The sequence below is a fragment of the Malania oleifera genome, chromosome 3 (assembly GCF_029873635.1).
Source record: "Malania oleifera isolate guangnan ecotype guangnan chromosome 3, ASM2987363v1, whole genome shotgun sequence".
In the NCBI taxonomy this organism is placed as follows: domain Eukaryota; kingdom Viridiplantae; phylum Streptophyta; class Magnoliopsida; order Santalales; family Ximeniaceae; genus Malania; species Malania oleifera.
The window spans coordinates 121560690-121583631 of record NC_080419.1 but is presented as its reverse complement, the minus strand read 5'-3'; the positions used below and the strand labels follow the sequence as shown (position 1 = coordinate 121583631).

General features: G+C 35.6%; 1 protein-coding gene across 3 annotated transcripts in view; it reads left to right on the top strand.

Moving 5' to 3' along the window:
• The window catches only part of LOC131150491 (uncharacterized), a 56110-nt gene that overhangs the window by 18328 nt on the left and 14840 nt on the right, over positions 1-22942 (top strand). Inside the window, exons 2-5 of one of the 3 annotated variants that reach the window (XM_058101222.1) lie at positions 3418-3487; positions 6775-6844; positions 6967-7126; positions 12785-12866. In XM_058101222.1, coding sequence (XP_057957205.1) covers positions 3419-3487; positions 6775-6844; positions 6967-7126; positions 12785-12866 — 381 coding nt within the window. In that variant the 5' untranslated portion in view covers position 3418. Of the gene's footprint in view, positions 1-3417; positions 3488-6774; positions 6876-6966; positions 7127-12784; positions 12867-22942 lie in introns of those variants that run through there. The other 2 variants (XM_058101221.1, XM_058101223.1) reach the window with 2 other exon arrangements.

Genomic DNA, 22942 nt, shown 5'->3' with positions numbered 1-22942 from the left:
TTGAAGATTTATTTTTATTCTGTCTCCTATAATTCTTTGTATAAAAAGGAGGAACACTTACCTTAATCGGGTCTCTGGCTCATGAAAATAAGTTAAAACTAGTTAGAAGAATTTGGGACTATAATTTTGAGGAGGAAAATATTGCTCTCAAGTTGGCAGGTAGATCACCTTCATTGGATTGTTGGGTTAGTTGACACTGACACCTGTTTTTCTATGGATTGGCAGTGGCATGACTTTCTAGTAGTTGACTGGTCGAATGGCCCCTAATCTAGTCTATTTCTGCAAAAAATTCTCTCTCCCTCCCCCCCCTCTCTGTGACGCCCCGATTTTTGTACAATTTTTTTTCTCAATAATAAATAAATAATCACACGTCATCTATAGCATTCACAAATTGGCCACGTCAACATCCCTACTACCATTCGTACGACCCGACCCATCCCGTATTGAGTACCGAGTAAAAAGTCATTTTATTTATAAAACCTAACAGCGGAAGACATTGTATTTATATCATTCATGATACAATACCCAGAGTATCTACATACACATATCTACATCATCATCACAAACTCAAAACAATCCAACTCTAGGGAAATAACACATCCCCTAATCCAAAAACTCACCTTGTGTGTCAGGGTCCCAGCTCCATATGATCACGGAGTTCTATCACCTGGTCTATCCCTATTTCCTGAAAAATTTAGATAATTTGGGTGACACATTTCAGTAAGAAGGAATAAATTATTTACAGTGTGTGTCCATATGAGTTTAGTTATAATACACTTTACTTTTCAAACCATCGTTTCATCTGAGAAAATACACTGATATACACATTCTCATAATCATATAGATATACAACACAAACTTTTATGAGCTTTAAAACTATTTCTTAAATTCAATAATTTCCAGCACATATTTATTGCAAAGTTCTTGAGAATAGGGAAGGTTACCCGCCCATACAGCTAGCTTCCCTTTGCCCTAACACGTTATGCAGTCAGATAAGACCACATCTGATACCTATCAGGGCACTCATCTTACTCAGTAAGCCCTCAGGCGGAGAGTTTCACTTCGCCTCAATTATTTATATTATTAACTCACACAGTTCCAATTCTCAATTTTATCATTCTTTATTTCTCAATTTCCATTCTTTCTTTCATTTATCATTTTAGCCAATTTTATCATTCTTTCACTTTTCGTTTCCATTTTACTTTCCGACTCATGAGTAGCCTCGATATCAAATACCAATATCGCGTCTGTAACTCATGGCCACCCTGAGGATCTTTCTATCCACCCCATGCTTCCCCCCATGGTCAAGGTTGTGCGGCTTGAAGGCTGGATCTAACTGCGGTTGGCTGACCCAGTTACATAAAAATATCATATCGCGTTTGTAGTACGACTGGTCGGCCTATAGCCCTGATCCGGATTCAGGGGGCCCAACAACCCTACAAAATGGCACAGTCGACTGTCACACCACACGCTACAAGAGTCTGTGTGGTTGCACTAACACCACTAGCAACGGTACTGTGCTCAATATCATAACCATCCAACAGGGTTTACTACCACATACCCGCAATCATTATGCAGTATTGACATTTCATTAATCATAATTCTGTATATCATAATTCAGTTCAATATAAATATTCTCATCATTTTTTGTGCACATTTCATCATCTCGCAATATCATATATCATAATTTCACGTATTTTTCACATTTTCCAAAAATACTCATATCAACAATTTGTACAACTCATTTCTCATGCAAAAAATTTCTACTCATAAATAAATATCACATTTCATTATTTTTTAATATCAGAAATTCACAAAATCTCATCTTTCAAGTAAAACATTTCTACTCACATGTAAATACCATATTTCATTATTTTTCACTAATCACATCAATAATTTTCATTTCAATATTTTCTCAAAAATTAATCATCGTTATATTTCACACTCCAAAATATCACAATTTAAAATCACTCAAATGCCACACAATTTATCTGATATTTATATCGTAATAATTTTCAAACAAAATACCATAAACACATTTTCACATATTACTTTAAACAATAATTCTAAAAATACTGCTATAATTTATTCCCCTTACCTGGCTTACTGAGAGACTTGTTAACACCCAGATTCCACGCCCTTCGCGCCCGAAATTCAAATCCTGAAATTCACACTTTTTCTAGATTAATTAACTCATTTTCCCCAAAAAAATACTCAACTAACCTTCCCTAAGCTCCATATACCCAAAATTGTCATTTAAACTATTATTTAACACCCTCACTTAATTTTCTGAATTTTGCCTGTGGGTCCCAAAATTACACCGGCGCTCACCCGGGTCCTAAATTTCAGAAATCCTACTTTAACTCCAGATGCTCAATATTTTAGCATTTCTAAATTAATACTAATTAATTAAAAATAAGCCCCTTAATAACCTCATACCCCAAATTTGGGGTTTTGCCCATGATGACCCCACGAAAATTTCGCCCCTCTAGACTTATAGAAAATCACTCCTAGATTCTCGTGGTGGTGTTCGTTCGTCAATCAGGCTTATAATTTGCAAGAAATTAAAGAAAAAGGGGAAATTAGCTTACCCCAAGAGATACGTTTACGCCGCCCCTACCACCGATCCGCTCCGGTAGAAATGACGGCAGCGGAGAATGGAGTCCAGCAGTATCTTCCGATTTTCGAAGAAGAAGAAGAAGAATAAAAGACATATTGAAGCTTCTCAGCTTCAGGATGATTAATAATAATAATAATAATATATTTAATTAATATTAATAATAATATATTTTATTAATAAAAAATAAAAATAAATTTTAATTATTTTTTTCTTTTTTTTTTTTAAATCCAATTAATTAATTAATTAATTTTTTTTTTGATAATCACTCTACTAATCTTGTATAGCCTTTTTTGGGGTTATTACTCTCTCTCTCTCTCTCTCTCATGCTGAGTTAGACAGCTATGTTGCAAGCAACTGAACAATTTGGTGGATATAAGTCCCTTTAAAAGACTAGCGGTTATATGCAGCCAACTGTTCCAGTTAGGAGGTCAATTGATCATAATCTACATTTAGAATCGGCCTCTCACCTGTTCCTTCATTGCTCCTTTTCATGGAGGGTGTGGAATAATCTTTTTGGCTTATTTGAAGGGAGTTGAGTGTGTCCGGAATCTGTGGAGGATTCATTGGCTATATCATTTTCTGGTTTTGGGAGGGGTAAAGATTGTTCTGCTTTGTGGTGGCATTCGATTTTTCTGTTTTGTAGGGGGTTTGGTTGGAGTGGAATACTCAAATTTTTACACGAAATAGAATATATTTGACTATTCTTTGGAATACTCAAATTTTTACAGGAAATAGGATATATTTGACTATTCTTTGGTATTGGATTCAGTAACTGGTCTCCTTGTTGGCTTTGGCAGCATGATGTTTCAGGAGTCTCTTTTCCAGATTTACAGCATGATTGGCTGGCAGTGTTTTTTTCAGCAGAAGGTAAGCTGATTATATAATTAAGGGAAACAAAACACAACTGTTACATGAACCAAAACAACAACTTGCTGTAGGCCAAAACCAAAAAAAAACTACCAAGAAACCTAGAAAACTGGGAGAAAAAAATAACTACAAACTTTTAACTTCTTACACAAGCTTTTAGTTCCCAACTTTGATGCTCACTTCTTGAAAAACTTTATTGATTATAGCCTCCGGATAAAATTCTGTCTGATTGTAGGGTAAAGCATTTCTTGCTCTCCAATTCTGGTAGATTATAGCAGAGTGTATCAGCTTCAGACGATCCTTATTTCTACCCTTTCCCATTGAAGAGATCCGTCTCAACTCATCATACCATGATCTGTTTTCTCTTCTAATTCTGAATCTGGCATAAGTTTCACTGTAGACTTTGTGAGTAGCTTCACAGCTGAAAAAAAGATGATCTCTGTTTTCTATGAAATTCCCACAAATTCTGCAAGAAGGATAATTAACTAAACTCCATTTATGTAATCTATCCAAGGCGCTGAGCCTCTTTAAAATTGCCGACCAGGCAATGAAAGAGTCTTGGAATAATTTTTTAGAACCATATTGCTCAACTCCATTCATTTGGAGAATTCTGGTGTCATATTAGATTGGCTGGCAGTGTTGTTTTGATATGTTTGATAATTTTTGCTTTATGTTTTTTTTTTTGGTTTTTTTCCTTTTATCTTCTAATGAGGATTTCTTATGCTTCTTGTTGTACTTCATGTTCTCCTTAATAAAATCTTTCTTTTTTGGGGAAAAAAAAATAAGCAAAAAAATGGACAAATCTTCCCTCAAAACATGCACGCACGCTCTTACCTTGTATTTTGGAGATCACACTCTAACTCGTAAGTTACACTTGTTTTTTCTCATCTCTCATAAATCTCCCTTTGTGCATGTAAACTTGCATTTTCAATTGGAGAGATGAACCCTCATAACTTAATTCATTTGAGGGTTCAATCATTAAGAGCATTGTAAATCAAACCTTGTTAGGTTCCATTTTATTTTCTTCTTCCTTTCTCACTTGTAAAGTTGTGTTGGTGTTCTTGCCTTTGAATCAAAGGTAGGGTATAAAATCTTGGTGCCTCAAGAGAGTGAACATAAGTTTGAGGGAATTGAATGAGTATAAGCTGGATTTACAATTTTCAATTTTTCTCTCACATTTTCTTTCATGCTTGTTTGTTTGGAATATATTGATTTCTCAGTATTTTCACTTGTTAATTTTAAAAACTATGCTAAAACAGGTAAAAGAAAAAAATCAATTCATTCTGAGTTGCCATTTGGGTAGCAACTTGAAACCATCAAAATATAACTTGGATGAAAGTCCCCTTGAATTGATCAAAATTTTTAAATAATATCATTTTTCCTATTTTAATTATGGAAACGGATACAAGCACTTCACCAAAGAGTCAAAGATATAATAAATAATAATTCTACTTTTATTGGCGACTTTTTATTATGCTGGTTAAAGCACCTAGCATAAGCATAGTCTTGAATTTGGTAATTTCGCCTATATGATATTTTGGGCTTTGGGAAGTTTTGAAAGGAAATCATGGTTCAGTTTCTTTTGTTGGAAAATTTTGGCTGAATTTTTGAGTATCAGGAGTTTTGGCCAAAATTTCAACAATTCCAGCTGGAAATTTTGGATATTTAAAATAAAAATTGAAAATGACAGAAGCAAATTGTGAGGTTATTTATTTATTTTATTTTGTATCTACATCATTCGCGACCATCTATTCTAATATTTTTCAAAGTTTCATTTGTTATTTATTATAATTTTCTGATATTTATTTAAATTGCAATCAAAATTTTGATAAAATTTTCTTAAACTGAGACCCTCAAAATTGAAATTTTATTCCTTGAGCATAAGTGAACAGATCTTTTAAAAAGGTTTGTTCACCTCCAATATCTCTTCATCTTTTGCTCTAGTCATTTTCTGAACCTTAGGTTGAGCCATTGAGGCAATACCAATCCTTATTTGGGGAAAAAAGGAAAAAGAGAAAAATGATGCGAAGATGTTCCATTCAATTGAATGAGGTTTGCCTGGTTCAGTTATTCCAGAAGTTTAGTGGGATTCAACAGATACAAATTTTTACATAACTCAAAAAATTTCATATTCAAAATTTTCTTAAACTGAGACCCTCAAAATTGAAATTTTATTCCTTGAGCATAAGTGAACAGATCTTTTAAAAAGGTTTGTTCACCTCCAATATCTCTTAATCTTTTGCTCTAGTCATTTTCTGAACCTTTGGTTGAGCCTTTGAGGCAATACCAATCCTTATTTGGGGAAAAAAGGAAAAAGAGAAAAATGATGCGAAGATGTTCCATTCAATTGAATGAGGTTCGCCTGGTTCAGTTATTCCAGAATTTTAGTGGGATTCAACAGATACAAATTTTTAGATAACTCAAAAAATTTCATATTTTTGTACAACTGTTTCTATTTTTCAAATAATTAAGATAATTGGAAATACTAACAAAAATTATAAGAAATCAAATAGTCTGATGGGGAAAATTTTTTGCTGAATCAGTGGTCTGAGGTGAATCATAAGAATTAATTGTAATGAAAGAGATTAATTCAATAATCCATAGTGTTCACTGCAATTCAAAAGAAACTCAAAGATTTAACAAGATCAGTGGCATGACTGACAAAAGTTATGGGAAATTGTATAGTCCCATGGGAAATTTTTGCTGAATCAGTGATCTGAGGTGAAATCATTAGACTTAACTGTACTGAAACCGAAAGAGATTAATTCGATTAATTTTATATCATGCACGTTGAGTTAATAGTAAAATATTTCTGCGGAGACATTTCAGCTATTTGATTCTCTAGGTTGTCTGCTGTTGGATATTGCACCTATTTCATGTCTGTAATTGTCCAATACAATGAACTTGTTTGAACAACTTGGTTCTGCCTGCAATGCATTGCTTCAATATTTTTTCTTTCATTACCAAAACATGGTGAGCACTGATGTTGCATTTTTTTGAAATGTGACCATATCAGCGGAGTGGAACTAATACAATTGGTAATTCGCAGTGTCCAGTAGGAATGAAAAGGATTAGCCTACCTAGTCAAAAAAGGGTTAGCATCAACTCACTTGCACATATATGAGGGGATTTGTGAAGTGGCCCATATTTAAAATCATGCCTGGATTTGTACACATATTTTAAGAATGAAAAAGACGGTATATCTAATCGCACAATAAACATTTCTTGCTTTCACAATGTCAGGTATATATGTATTTGTGTGATTAAGTTCATTGAATTGTGTGCAGGCATGGTTCTTAGATCAGTTTGGTGTCCTTCATGATGGGAAACAACCATACCCAGGAGCAATTCCAACATGTATGTTTTCATCTGTTTGTTTTGGCATTTGGTAAGCTCTTTCTGGTTTGTTATGTCAATTTTTTCCTTTCTAGTTAAGTAAGGTTTTAGTTCTTACTTTTAGTTTTTCTCTTGGATAACAGTAGAAAAGCTAGCAGCCAATGGCGCTAAGATGGTGATTATAAGTAATTCCTCAAGACGTGCATCAACTACCATGGAAAAGATGAAGAGTCTTGGATTTGATCCCTCTCTCTTTGCAGGAGCCATTACAAGCGGAGAGTTAACACATCAATACTTGCAATGGTTGATGATATCTTTTTAATGATATTAGGGCTAAAATACTTGAATTGCCACTTTTTCCATTTTGTATTAATGCTTGATGCTGTTTTTTATAATGAAAATATATTGCAGTATTAATTCTTTGCAAAGACATGGACAATAAAACAAGAGTTTATAAACATAGTACTTTTCATCAAGTCATAGATGAAAGGGAAAAAAGTATTTATGCTATCTGAATCTTAGTATTTTCTTTTCAGATTTATGATATGATGTGCACAGTGAACCTAAATTTTAGTGTTTCTATGAATAAAGTATAGACAATCTAATTTTTGTTATGTGCATAGATTTTAATATTGATATCACTTCAAACATTATTTCACATATGTTAAAAACTCTTTCAACATTCTAACATGCAGCTGAAGTTCCACGTTGTGATGGATTTACAAATGCTACAACTTCAATCATCCATGTACAAATGGGGGTTTACTTTTCCAGTCTATGGCTCAGTGTTTGTAAAAAGATGTGAATGTAAAAAATGTTTATAATTTGGATAAATATAAATTTTCACGTTGAGGGCAAGCTTTAACCCAGTGGTACCTATTGGTTAGAAGTTCAAGTCATGAGAACAACCTTTCAAAATGTGGAGGTAAGGTTGTGTATATCATGCTTTCCTCGAGCTCCTGTTACGGCGAGGAATCTTGTGCACTGGGTGTTGCATGCGTGTGTGGTTTCTCTACTGGAATTGCTATAATACAAATGCCTCTTTAGATCCCTCATTTGCTAAAAAAATTTCAACATGTTCTTTAATTTAAGATGAGAGAAATTGATAAGATGGTTTGGACATATATAAGGTAGATATATGTGTCAATTTACACATAAGGATTTTGTATGGACAAGAACAATATATAGGTGAATTTTTTTTCTATATATAATATATATATTTATTTATATATAGATGAACGTGGCTTGAATTAGTCTGAAAATTAATGAGTAGCCTTAAATCAAGCTCAATGGAGAAAAAAAAAAAATATAAATGTAATTGGTATAAAGGTTTTTTCGTTGTTCTTCTTGCTGTATTCTTTAATTTAGTTCAAGAGATCTTGACACACTTCAATCTGTCATATATAAACTGACATAATATTATTTAAGATTATGGAGTGATCCATTCTGGTTAATTTCTATTAAAAGAAACTGGTAATGTTTTTTTAACTATGTTATAAACCTGTTTGTAATTATTGTCTAGGAAAAAGACAAGAATTTTGATAGAATAAATTTGTAAAAATGATGATGTGTTGAATAATTGGGTAAAATGAAAGACCTACTCACAATGATAGGTCTCTCCCTCAATTTATAATATATGTCATAATGTACATATCGATGAACATAATGCCCTTACTAACTCTCACTTGTTAACATAACACTCACACATTAACAATGCCAAAGGACTAAGATAACCATCAACACTGCCCCTCAAGCTGAAGCATCTATATCATATGCTCCTAGCTTGTTACAAATGAATTTAACACGAGCTTTCCCAAAGGATTCAGTAAACAAATCAACAAGCTATCAGACTTCACATAAGTGGTGGTAATGAACTTTTGCACAAGTTTCTCCTAAACGAAGTGGCAATCAATTTCAAAATGTGTTTTATCTGATCATGGAAGATCGGGTTGGAGGCAATATGAATGACAGCTTTATTATCACACATCAGCTCCATAGACTGATAATGTGGAAAACTTTGTTCTTCCAACATGCAGCCAAACAAGTTCACATGTAGTGTGAGCAATGCCTTATACTCTGACTTAGCATTTGAATTGGCCATCACTGTTTGTTTCTTATTCCTCCAAGACACCAAATTTCCACCAATAAGATTAAAATACCATATTGTGGATTTTCATCAGAAGGTGACCCAACCCAATTTGCATAAGTAGATCCCTGAATATGAGTGTGACCTCTATCCAGATATAAAAGACCTCTCCCAAGTGCACCTTTAAGATATCTCAAGGTGCAAAATTACTGCATCCTAGTGACTTTTTCTTTGAGAATCAAGAAATTGACTCACAACACTTGTTGTGAAGGATATATCGGCCGAGTGATCGTGAGATAATTTGACTTTCCAGCAAGTCTTGGGTTGGGCAACCAATCACCTATATCTAGCACTAGCTTACTGTTAGGATCCATAGGTGTATCAACGGTTTTGGATCCTAACAGTCCAGTCTCATTTAAAAGATCAAGAACATACTTCTTTAGTGACAAGATGGTTTCGGTATGAGATTTTGATACTTCTATACCTAAGAAGTACTTCAAGGGTCCCAAATCATTTGTCTAAAATTCATTTGTCTAAAATTTAGTTTGCAGGAAATGCTTTAGGCTTTGAATACGTTGATCATCATCACTAGTAATCACAATATCATCCACATATACAATAAGCAGAATCCTTTTGGATTGAGTATGACAATAAAACACAGGATGATCTATTGCACACCATTGAAGGCGAAACTCAAGTACCACAACATTGAAGCGACCAAACCATGCCCTCGAAGACTATTCAACCATATAGTGACTTCTTGAGCTGACACACTAAGCCTGACTTCCCTGAGCAACAAACCCAAGTGGTTGTTCCATTTAGATCTCCTATTAAAAATCATCATGTAGGAAAGCATTCTTCACGTCTAACTTGTAGAGGCTAGTGATTGGTGGTGGCTAAGGAGATGAACAAACGTACAAAGGCAAGTTTGGCTACAGGGGAGAACATGTTTAAATAGCCCAAGCCATACACCTGAGTATATCCCTTAGCAACAAGGCGGGCCTTTAATCGAGCCAAGGAACCATATGGATTAGCTTTCACAGTGTACACCCTAGGACATTCAATCACAGAGTTATTAGGAGGAAGACGTACGAAGCCCTAAATATCATTATCCTATAGAGGATGCATCTCTTCTATCATTGCATTCCTCCACCCATAATGGAACAAGACATTAGAAATTGACTTGGGAAGAGCAATAGAAAATAGGGTACTAACAAAACAATAGTATGAGGGTGACAAGAAATTATAAGAAACAAAATTAGAGATTGGATGTTGGATACAAGTGCATTTACCTTTCAAACAGAAATAGGAGAATCAACCAATTGGGGAAGAGGATCATCTGATGAGGGAATTGGAAGCGTAGAAGTGGAAGCAGGAGGAGGCTCTTCTCCCTTGAGTTGTCGTGTGTACACTTGTAGATTGGGATGATCCAAGCGATGAGAAGGACTTAACCTAGATGAAGATGCCAAAAGACTGAATAAAGGAAATAAAGTAGGATTGGGAAAGCTAGGCAGAGGAAGAGACTTATCAAGGTCAACAAAACTCAAGGAATCAGAGTCATATAGTGATCCTCAAAAAAGGTGACATCAGTAGAGACAAAGAATAGTAGGGCTATAACGTTGATATCCCTTTCTAGTATAGGAATACCCTGAAAAAATTCATTTCATAGTGCAAGGATCCTACGTATTCATTCCTGGAGTTAACTGATGGACAAAAGACAACCAAATATACCAAGAGGAAGGGAGAACATAGTGTTAGAGGAGATTACTGAACATGGGATTTTACCACCGAGGACAAAGGATGGCATTTTATTAATGAGAGAGCAAGCAGTGAGCATGACATCACTCAAAAAAACTTTAGGGACATTCATTTGATACAATAGGGTACGAGTGACTTTGAGAATCTGTATGTTTTTCAGTTTTGCAACTCCATCTTGTTGTGGAGTGTGGGCACAAGATGACTGATGGATTATACTAGAAGTAGTCATATAGGTACTGAATTGGGTCCTGAAGTACTCCTTAACATTATCACTAAAAAGCGTCTTGACTAGCATATCAAATTGAGTCTTTATTTGAGAACAAAAGGCACAAAAAATATTAAACAACTCAAAACGATCTTCCATTAAATTTGACCAAATCATCTTGAAGTAGTTATTGACAAATGTAACAAAGTACCTAAACCCCAATTTTGACATGACATGACTAGGACCCCAAACATCAGAATGGACGAGCATGAAGGGACTATCTGCCCATTTGTTGATTCGGGAAGCAAAGGGAACACGATGATGTTTTGCCAACTGACATGACTCACACTTGAGACTAGACATAGAACTCAAGGTAGAAACTAGTTGTTTTAATTTGTCCAAGGATAGATGACCAAGGTGACAAAGGATTTGAAGTGATGTAGCAGCGGCTGTGCAGGCAATGGGAGAAGAGAACGACTCAAAGTAGTAGAGTTCAAGAGCCTCACGTCCTATGCCAATCGTCTTCCTTGTCTTCAAATCTTGAATAATCATAGAATTAGGAATGAAGATCATAGAACAATTTAGTGCCTTCGTAATCTTACCAACTGACATGAGATTGATGTCATATAGTCAGTAGCAGCAGAGTCGATAATCCAAGGACTAGCGGGAAAGATACCAGATGATATACAAACTTCAGGATTACCCTTCCTGAGCAAAATATGCAATGTAATAAGATGCTTGTTGGGATGTTTGATACTCTTCCTCCGAGATAGTTATAGTACGCTATTCACCTAACAAATGCTTGATGATGGGAACACATTTTTGGTATTTGAGGATGCCATCCCAACACACACACAACCTTGATACAGCAGCAAATTAGAAATACTTAGCGAACAATATGCTCCTAGAATTCATGGACACCATCCCAACACAACATTCAACAACTGGAGCAAACCACAAGCACACAATGAACAGGAAAGATAAGAACAAATCAAGAACACAACAATACCACTGTTTCAGGCCTCAATGACATTGACCAACAGCTTCAAAAGCACTAGCAAGTAATCATTCCTGGAATGCCACACATGAACAACTAAAAAGGTGATATCTTTGGACAGAAAAATGACAAACAAGTTGGTATTATGGTGTGAGGAAGGATTCAAGATATTTGGGAGGAAATAGGACCAAAATGGCTGCTCAAAAGTGTCTCATACACCAGCGAGTGGGCTTGGCACTGCCGGCTTTCATCCGGCATGTGGAGGCCCCTGTGGCTGTGAAATTTTGAGGGCTGGCAGATTGGTAGGTTCTGTGGCTTTCTATGTAGCTTGTTTTGTGAAATATGAGTTATTTCTTGAGGTGTTGAAGAGGGCAGCAGCGTCCAGGAATTTTCTGGTGACTACGGCTTTTTTAGGCAACTTCTGAACCAGCTTGTGGACTTTGGTGATGCTGATAACCCTACAGCAGTAGGTTACATGGTATTATTATGTTTAGGGTTTGATTTAGCGGCGATCATGCAATTAGGGTTTAGGTTGGATCTTGCTCTGATACCATGCTGAATATTGGGTAAAATGAAAAACCTACTCAATGATAGGTCTCTCCCTTTATTAGTCAAAGTACATACCAATGAACATAATGCCTTTACTAACTCTCACTTGTTAACATAACACTTACACACTAACAATGGTAAATGACTGAGATAATCATCAAAGGATGATCCACTGCTGGAGATAGAAAGCTTTATCTATGAAGATGAACTAATTCCTGTGTTTGGATTTTGAGCATATCCTTTCTTCTTGTTGATGTTATTTTGTTGAAAGAATTATACTATAGAGGAGGTCTTCTTGTTTTTTTATGTTTCAAGAATTGTTTTTCTTACATGGTAACACTGTTTTATGGCAATTGACACAAGCAGGAGAGATGATGCTTGGTTTAAACATCTAGGAAAGTCGTGTATTCATATGACTTGGAGCGATCGAGGTGCAATATCTCTAGAGGTATGCTAAATTGTGTACTTTTCATATATTTGCTACCCAATTTTCTCTCTATTTAGAGCTAATCCTAGAATAATTTCTTGGAGTTTCTTTACCTTATATTTGGGAGAATTGATTTCAAGCTTTGGATTTGGATTTGTGTGATTTGAGTGAAATTCAATACAATTTTATGTTATGTTTTGTGCAAATCCACACAAATCCAAAGCCAAGGTCCAAAATCCATGCTCCTAAGCACTACCTTGGAGTTTTTTTTTTTTCATCTTTATTTGCTCTTCTATTACACACACACACACACACACACATGTTGTAGTAATTTTTGTCCCCTCCCTTGGAAACACTTTCAAAGTTTCTCATTAAGAAGGTGGTAAAAAACTTACCTTTTTGAACTTTAGGTCAAAAAATTTTACTATGATAAGACCCTAGGGCTTTATCGTGGAGAAATTGGGAAAATTTTAATAAGGAAAAATAGTAAGACAAAATAGGGTTTGATCACTTCGAGGGGATCTGCCTCCAAATTAGCCAAAGACTATGAATTATGTCATTGCTTGGTTGGAAAGCCCCGTAGGGTTGCATATATATATAGGTTAGGGAAACTTACTCATACTAGGAATGTAAAATATTCCAATCCAAGTCCTTAATGGACTCAATCTCAATAGATTTGGGACTTCTAACACAACAACAAAACCAAGCCTTAAGTCCCACTAGGTGCGGTCAGCTATATGAATCATTTTCCGCCAATTTATGCGATCGTATACCATTTCTTTTGATAGATTTAGGGAAATTAAATCCTTACTCACTATCTCCTCCCAAGTTATTTTAGGTCTACCCCTACCCCTTCTACAGCCCCCCAGAGTAACTAACCCACTTTTCCTCACTGGTGCACTATGTGGCTTATGGTGCAAGTGTTCATACCATCTGAGTCGTCCCTCCCTTATCTTATCTTTTATAGGAGCTACACTTAACTATTGCGAATATGTTCATTCCTTAATTTATCTTTCATGGTTATACCACTCATCCATCTAAGCATTCTCACCTCGACAACTTTTACTTTTTGGATATTATGTTTTTTCATCGCCCAACATTACGATCCATATAGCATAGCTGGTCTTATAGCTGTCCTATAAGACTTTCCTTTCAATTTTAAGGGTATTCTATGATCACAGAGTACACTTGAAGCACTTCTCCATTTTACCCAACCTGCTTTAACTCTATGCATTATATCATCTTCAATTTCTACTTCAGCTTGCATAATAGATCCAAGGTCTCGAAATATACAAGTGCTATTTATTTCTTTATCATCAAGTTTAACTTTGTCTCAAATATTCCTCCTATCATTACTAAAATTACATTTCATATATTATGTTTTATTTCTACTTATGCTAAAGCCTCTAGATTCCAAAGTTTCTCTCCATAATTCTAACTCAGCCTCTACTCCGTCCCTAGTTTCATCAATTAACACAATATCATATGCATACAACATACACCATGGAACCTCCTTTTGAATACTCTTAATCAATTGGTCCATCACTAAAGCAAAAAGATAAGGACTCAAAGCAGATCCTTGATGTACATTAAATAAAAATCCCAACATTAAATAATCCTAACATTAAATAGAATTCATTGGGAATCCTACTAGATTAATTAGAAATCTCAATTGATTTGGGAATCCTAACATTCTTGCCTCCTTCAAATCATCCTTGTTCTCAAGTTTGAGCAACAATAAACTTTGGGAATCTCTCTTCCAAGGATTGATAAGTTTCCTAAGTTGCATCTCAGATGGAGGGAACAAAAACTTCTATGATGTCTCAACATCTTTGTTTGACCACCCAACGATCCAAAATTTCTTGTGGCTGCACTTGAACCTCACCCGTAGGTACAACATCAGGGCCAATGGTGCTGCACAGTAACTTGCTTCCGTCACTTCTTTTTGAGGCAATAGATATGAAAAATTGGATGTACCTTAGTATTTGTTGGTAAGTCAAGACGATAAACAATAGGCCTATATGTTTTTGGATCTTATAAGGCTCGTAGAATCGAGGAGACAACTTCATTGAAGTACGAACAGTCACATATATGTATCTATAGGACTGTAGCCTGAGAAATACCCAATTTCCTATTGAAAATTCCCTTTCACTATGGTGCTTATCGACTTGCTGTCTCATAAAAGCTTGAGCTGCAACAAGATTTTCCTTGAGGAGCTAAAGCACTTTGTCTCAATCATGCAACTCCTTGTCAACTTGATCAACTCTGGATGATCCAACTGAATGCCTAGCAAGAACAGGAGGAGCTTGACCATAAACAACCTTGAAGGGAGTCAACTTGATGGAAAAATAATAAGTGGTATTATACCACCATTCCGCCCATGTGAGCCATCGCACCCAATCCTTCGGTTTGTTGCTAGCAAAGCAATGAAGATAAGTCTCCAAGCTACTGTTAACAATTTCAATTTGTCTATTTGATTGTGGATGATATGTAGTGCTCATATTCAATTGTGTTCCTCACTTCCTTTCAAATGGAAAAGTCCAAAAGTTGCTAGTAAAGACTTTGTCACGATTACTAAAGGTGAGCATTCGGTCGGTTCAGATAATTTGGTTAATTAACCAAATAAATTCGGATAAAAATTTTTCAAAACCAAACCGACCAAATTAGTCATATTAAGCGAATATTACCTGATCAAACTGAATTTTCAGTTAATTCGGTTAACCAATTTAATTGAACCAGATTTCAATTGATACTATGAGGAAAAATGCTTTATATGCTCAAAATTCAACTTATTAAGGAAGGGGAAGTCAGATTGATTGATCGAAGGTTTAGCGTTGAAAGGGGACGACCATGGTGAGGGCAAGGGCGACAACAAGGGCAAGGCGACTAGGTGAGGGCTAGAGTGATAGCAAGGGAGAGGGGGCGATTGGGCTAGGGTCGAGGCGATTTGAAGTCGAATGGTGGAACTGTGAATTGGAATTTGGTCTGGCGACAGCAAGGGCGATTGGGCTTGGCTGAGGCTGTAAATTGGAAATTTGGAATAGAACCCTAAAATCTAAAGGATAATTAGTTAACTTATATAAATTATATATAATTATTAGTTATTATTAATATATAATTCAATTAATTTGGTTAACCGAAATTAAATAATTCTCAACTAAATTGAAAACGAAAAAAGATTTTTACCTAAACTTAAAACCGAACCGAACCAAATTACATTTTAACTGAACCGAACCGATTGAATTGGCTCGGTTAATTCAAGTAATTCGGTTTTCAACGATTTGTGCTCACCCCTAAAGATTACTAATTTACTGATAATATTTTAAGGAATTCTATGCAACTTGACAATATTCTCACAAAAGTATGAGCAACACTTATAGCAGTATAAGGGTGGGTTTTGGCACAAAAATGAGCATATTTTGTGAGACGATCCACAACAACAAAAATAGTAGACTTACCATGAGAAGATGGTAGTCCCTCAATGTAATCCATGGAGATATCATTCCAAACTTCTTTTGGAATAGGAAGAGGTTTTAGAAAGCCTAAACTTGCCACAGTTTCCCTTTTTGTAGTTGACAAACATCACATTCTGCCCCAAACTTTTTAATTTCACCCTTCATTCCCCTCTAATAAAATTCCTAAGAAATGAGCTTCTAGATTCTAAGAAAACCAGAGTGACCTGCAGACGGTGATGTGTGTAATTCTTGTAGTATGGTTTGCTTGTGGGCTGAACTAGGCATTAATAAATCCTCCCTTTATACAGTAAGTTTAAAGAGTCTCAAAGTTAAGAAGGGATTGAAGTTAACTCTTTTTGTAGCTTTTGGAATGGATAATACCTCTAATCTTTAGATTTTACCACCATTCCTTCCTAATTTGTTCAGGAGTAGTACATGTAGGGACATAAATAACTATAAGTTCAACTTGTTTAGGAAGTCATGAGAGTGTATCTGCCACCACATTCTTGGTCCCTTTCTTGTAAATAATCTCATTCATAGCCCAATAACTTAGTGACCCACTTTTGTTGTTCCATGGAAGAGATTAGTTGCTCCAAAAAATACTTTAGACTATTGTGATCAGTTTGGATTTTGAAATGCCGACCAATTAAATACGATCTCCACTTTGTAACTGTATGCACTATGGCTAGCATCTCTTTGTCATAAACAAACATGTCGATGTGGGATGGAGAAAGAACCTTACTGGTAAAAGCAATAGGGCATTTGTCTTGCATTAAAACTCCACCAATGCCAACTCCTGATGCATGAGACTCAATGATGAACACCTTGTTGACATCTGGCAAGGCAAGAACTAGTGTGGTTGAGTGCTTAAGCTTGACAAAGGCTTTTTTAGCCTCCTCACTCCATTTGAATGTATCCTTTTTCAGTAGAGTGGTTAATGGAGTGCTAATCTTTCCGTAATTCTTGACCAATATTGTTGTAGTAACTAGTTAATCCCAAAAATCCTCGCAGCATTTTGATTGTTTGTGGAATAGGCCAATCTGTTATCACTTGAATTTTAGAAGGGTCAACTAAAACACCTTCTTGGGAAGCAATATGCCCAAGGTATTCCACATATCAAGCAAAACTGCATTTAGATTTCTTGACAAACAGATGATGCTCACGAAGAGTGGTGAATACAATTTGCAAATCACCTAAATGATTTTCAAGAGATGAGCTACATATCAGAATATCATCAAAAAATAAGAGAAAAAACTTACATTGGTGAGGTTGGAAAATGTTATTCATGAGACTTTGGAAGGTTAAGGTGCATTGTCTAACTCAAAAGGCATAACCAAGAACTCGTAATGGCGGTCGTGAGTTCTAAACGTAGTCTTCTGAATGTCATCCTTGTGTACCTAAATCTAGTGATAGCCCACTCTTAAGTCAAGTTTGGTGAACTGCTGGTCACCTCCTAACTCATCGAGCGATTCATCCACAACAGGATAGGATTTTTATCCTTCAGGGAGTGTTCTTGTTTAGTGCTCGATTATCAACACACATCTGCCAAGAGCCATCCTTCTTCTTCACCAATAAGATAGGAGAAGAATGTGGACTGACACTTGGTTGAATTATGCCTGCATCTGACATTTCTTTCACTATATTTTCTATTTATGCTTTCTGAAAATAAGGATAGAATTCAGGATAAGCATTAGTAGGGATACTACCTAGCAATAGAGAAATACGGTTATCATGTGTTCGCTAAGATGGCAATCCTTGTGGCTCTACAAATAGGTCAGAAAATTCTGAAATAAGAGAATCTAGACCTTCATCTCGGCCAAATTTATTGTGTAACTTTGGTGCTAGAAGTTGTACCAAGCAACCATGTCGCTCCTTTTTTAGGAGCTTCTCTATATGATGGCTTGAAATTGTAGTGACATTACCACAATGTTTGCCTTTAAGAGTCACTCTCTGGCCATTCACAGGGAACTTCATAACTAGTTTAGAAAAATTCCAAACTATATCACCTGAAGTCCTTAGCCATTCAATACCCAAAACAACTTCATAGTCTTCTAGTGGCAGCCAAAAGAAATCAGCATACAAGCCATGGTTTTGCATAGTAAGTTTAGCCTTTGGACACTTTCTCTGACATGTCAAAGTCCTTGCATCTGCAACCTTCACATCAAACTTTTCACATTGCTCCATAGGATAGGCTAGCAGTTTAGCAATTTTAATGTCCATGAAATTAGTAGTGCTACCCATATCAATTAAGATAGTAATAGGTTGGCGTTTTAGGAAGCCACTAATTTTCATGGTTTCAAGATTAGCATAGCCAGCTAAAGCATGAATTGAAGAAGTGATAGATTCATCATTATCTTCATATTCCATACCTTCCTGATCTGAATAAGGGGGGTTATTCTCAACCTCTTCTAGCTTCTCCACTGGTTCAATCATCAATAGAGTTCCCTTTTTGCAATGGTGCCCTCTATGCCTCTTTTCATCACAATGCCAGCACAAACCTTTTGTCATTCTCTCTTTAAGTTCCTCCTGAGTCAATCGTTTGGCAAGAGGATTGCGAGGAGCAGGTGGTGTGTTAGTGCTGCTGACATTCTGCTTGCTAATGGTCTCGTTGGAATGACGCCATTCTTCTCTCAACTTCTCTTCTTCTAACTGTGCAAAGGAAATTGCAGCAGTCATAGTTTGTGGCCAACATACCTTGACCTCATGCGGAATGTTAGGTAGGAGACCTTCAATAAAAGTACCGCGAATTGGCCTTCATTCCAATCTTTAGTCCGATTTGATAGCCACTCAAATTGTGTTTGGTACTCCAACATAGTGCTAGTTTGGCGTATTTTAGCAAGCTCTCCATTGATATTCTCATATCCAGTGGGGCTAAATCAGACAAGCAATCCAGAAACAAACTGCCTATGAAGGTATTCTAGAACAAGTTTCAAACTAGTCATACCATTGAATAGCATTTCCATCCATACTAATGGAAGCAATCTCAACTTTAGATGATTCTGGAGTGCGGTGAAAGCGAAAGCATTTTTCAGCCCTAGAAATCCAAATGGTAGGTCATCACTGTTCCACTAGTAAATTCCACCTTCATAAGAGAAGGACCATAATCATGCTTCCCTTGGTGGTGTGCGTATGGCTACTTCCCAAAATTAGCTGATGTAGAAGCATCATCTTCTCTCTCTTTGTGGGAAGATGTAATGAGTAGTTTAGAGAGCGATGCCTAGATCTCTTCACATTGAGACATAAACATATTGCTAAGTTCACCCTTTAGCCTAGCTTCCATTTGGGACTCTGCTGAATATTTTGAGGACATTGCAAATGAGTGATGATCAAGAATTCCAAGATCTTGCTTTTTTTTGGCAGGTTAACGATATCCACAAGAACGCTAGCTATGTTACCAAATGAGAAGACCTTAAGGTTTTATCATGAAGAAATTTGGGAAATTTTAAGAAAGGAAAATAGAAAGAGAAAATAGGGTTTGATCACTTTGAGGGGATCTATCTCCAAACTAGCCAAAGTCTATGAATTATATTATTGCTTGGATGGAAAAGCCCTGAAGGGTTATATATATAGGGTAGAGAAACTTACTCCAATTAGGAATGTAAAATATCCCAACTCAAGTTCTTAATGGAAACTTCACCTGTGATGCACTTAATGTCCTAATTTTTTCACACATAGCCGGTCCCAAGTCCGGGTAAAGGAGGAGAGTTGCGTTAGGTAGCAGACAGCCAGCGTAAAATTTGTCATATCACTATGATATGAATCCTTAACAAATATTTGCTGGGACGTCCCCTACGAGCGACACGTTGCACTTAAACCACCCGGGTGCAGTGAAAAGTGGGCGAGGGTGGGCTAGGTCATTGCCCCGAAGCGACACGCCGTGTTGGCGCCCGGGGAAGTTGTCAAATATACGAGGGATCCTGCTTCATTCTGGACGTGGGCAGGTAAAGTCATTAGTTCAGGAAACTAGGATTAGATTAGCAAGTTAGCAACTTGGAATATAGGGACACTTAAGGGTAAAAACATGAAAATTGTGGATATAATGATCAGAAGAAGAATTAATATAATTTGCCTTCAAGAAACTATGTGGGTGGGGGAGAAAGCTAGAGAAATTGATAAATAAGGATTTAAACTTTGGTACACTGGAAAAGAAAAACATAAGAATGGATTAGGCATTATTATAGACTAAAACTTAAAAGATAGCGTTGTGGATGTAACTAGAGTAGGGGATAGAATTATAAAATCAAGATGGTATTAGGACGAGATACTAAATATCATTAGTGCTTATGCTCCTTAAGTCGGCTTAGTAGAAAATCTTAAGAGACAATTTTGGGAACATATGGATAGTATTATACAATGCATACCAGAGATTGAGAAAATATTTATAGGAGGAGATCTAAACGGACACGTTGGAAGAGATAATAAAAATTATGAGAGGATACGTAGAGGATGTGGATATGGAGACAAAAATGAGTCTGGGGAGATGATCTTAGACTTCCCTATGTCATATGATTTTAGTATAATGAATACTTGCTTTAAGAAGAGAGAAGAACACTTAATAACCTTTAAAAGTGGACAAAATGGAAGTCAAATAGATTTTTTTTTTAACTAGGAGAGTAGATCGTTTATCATGCAAGGATTGTAAAGTTATTCCAGGTGAAAGCCTAGCCACACAACATAGAGTTTTAGTGTTATATGTATTAAAAAATGGAATAAAAAGGATAAAATAAACCAGTGTAATAGAACTAGATGGTGGAACCTAGAAGGAGAAATTATAATAAAATTTAAAGATAAAATGATCAAAGATGGGGATTGGACCATAGAGGATGGGATAGATACAAATACTATTTGGAATAGATTAGCTAGCTCTATTAAAAAGATAGCAAAAGAGATTTTAGGTGAATCAAGGGGAAGATTCTCGAATAGCAAAGAGAGTTGGTGGTGGGATAAAGATGTACGAAAAATCATAAAGACAAAAAAAATTTGGTATAAAACGTGGCAAAAATTAGAAACAAAGATAACTTTGAAAAATATAAGGAGGCAAGAAAAGATGCAAAAAAGGCCGTTAGTGAAGCTAAATATAGATCATTTAATAGTTTGTATGATAGATTAGGTACAAAAGAAGGGGAAAGAGATATATTTAAACTTGCTAAAGGTAGAGAAAGGAAGAGTAAGAACTTAGGAAATGTAAAATATATAAAAAGTGAGGATGATATTGTCTTGGTTAAGGACGAAGACATTAAAGAAAGATGGCGAAGTTACTTTAGTAAGTTGTTTAATGAAAACCAAATAGAAGGCTTTAACTTAGAATTGTCAAATGAGGAAAAGACTAAAAATATAAGATTTATTCGCAAAATTAGAGTTAATGAAGTTAAGTTTACACTAAAAAATATGAAAAATTGGAAAGCTATGGGACCAGATAACATCCCAATTGAAGTTTGGATAGGTGATAACGGAATTATTTGGTTAACCAATTTATTTAATACAATTGTAAAAACTAAGAAAATGCCAAATGAAGGGAGGAAAAGCACTTTAATACCTATATACAAAAATGAAGGAGATATTCAAAATTGTAATAACTATCGTGGAATTAAACTTATGAGTCATACGATGAAACTATGGGAAAGGGTAGTTGATCAAAGATTAATGTTAGAAACGAAGATCTCAGAAAATCAATTTGATTTTATGCCTAGGAGATCTACCACAGAAGCTATTTATCTTTTAAGAAGATTAATGGAAAAGTTTAGGGAAGAGAAGAGGGACTTACATATGATGTTTATTGATCTTGAGAAAGCATATGATAGAATACCTAGGGAAGTTCTATGGTGGGTTTTATAAAAAAAGGGTGTATGTAGTAGGTATACTGATATCATTAAGGATATGTACGATGGAGTAATGACTAGTAGATGGAGAAACTAGAGAATTTCCAATCACCATAGGTGTACATCAAGGATCTGCTTTGAGTCCTCATCTTGTTGCTTTAGTGATGAACCGATTGACTAAGAGTATTTAAAATGAAGTTCCATGGTGTATGTTGTTTGTAGATGATATTATATTAATTGACGAAACTAGGGCTGGAGTAGAGGCTGAGTTAGAATTATGGAGAGAAGCTTTGGAATCTAGAGGCTTTAGGATAAGTAAAAATAAGATAGAATATATTTTTGTAATTTTAGTAATGATAGGAGGAATATTGGAGATAAAGTTAAACTTGATGATGAAGAAATAAATAGCACTTGTAGATTTCAATACCTTGGATCTATTATGTAAGCTGAAGGAGAAATTGAAGATGACGTAATGCATAGAGTTAAAACAGGTTGGGTAAAATGGAGAAGTGCTTCAAGTGTGCTCTGTGATCATAGAATACCATTAAAATTGAAAGGAAAATTTTATAGGACAGCTATAAGACCAGCTATGCTATATGGATCAGAATGTTGGGCGACGAAGAAACATAATATCCAAAAAGTAAAAGTTGTCGAGATGAGAATGTTTAGATGAATGAGAGGTATAACATTGAAAGATAAATTAAGGAATGAACATATTTGTAGTAAGTTAGGTGTAGTTCCTTTAGAAGATAAGATAAGGGAGGGACGACTCAGATGGTATGTACACTTGCAATGTAGGCCACATAGTGTACCTGTGAGGAAG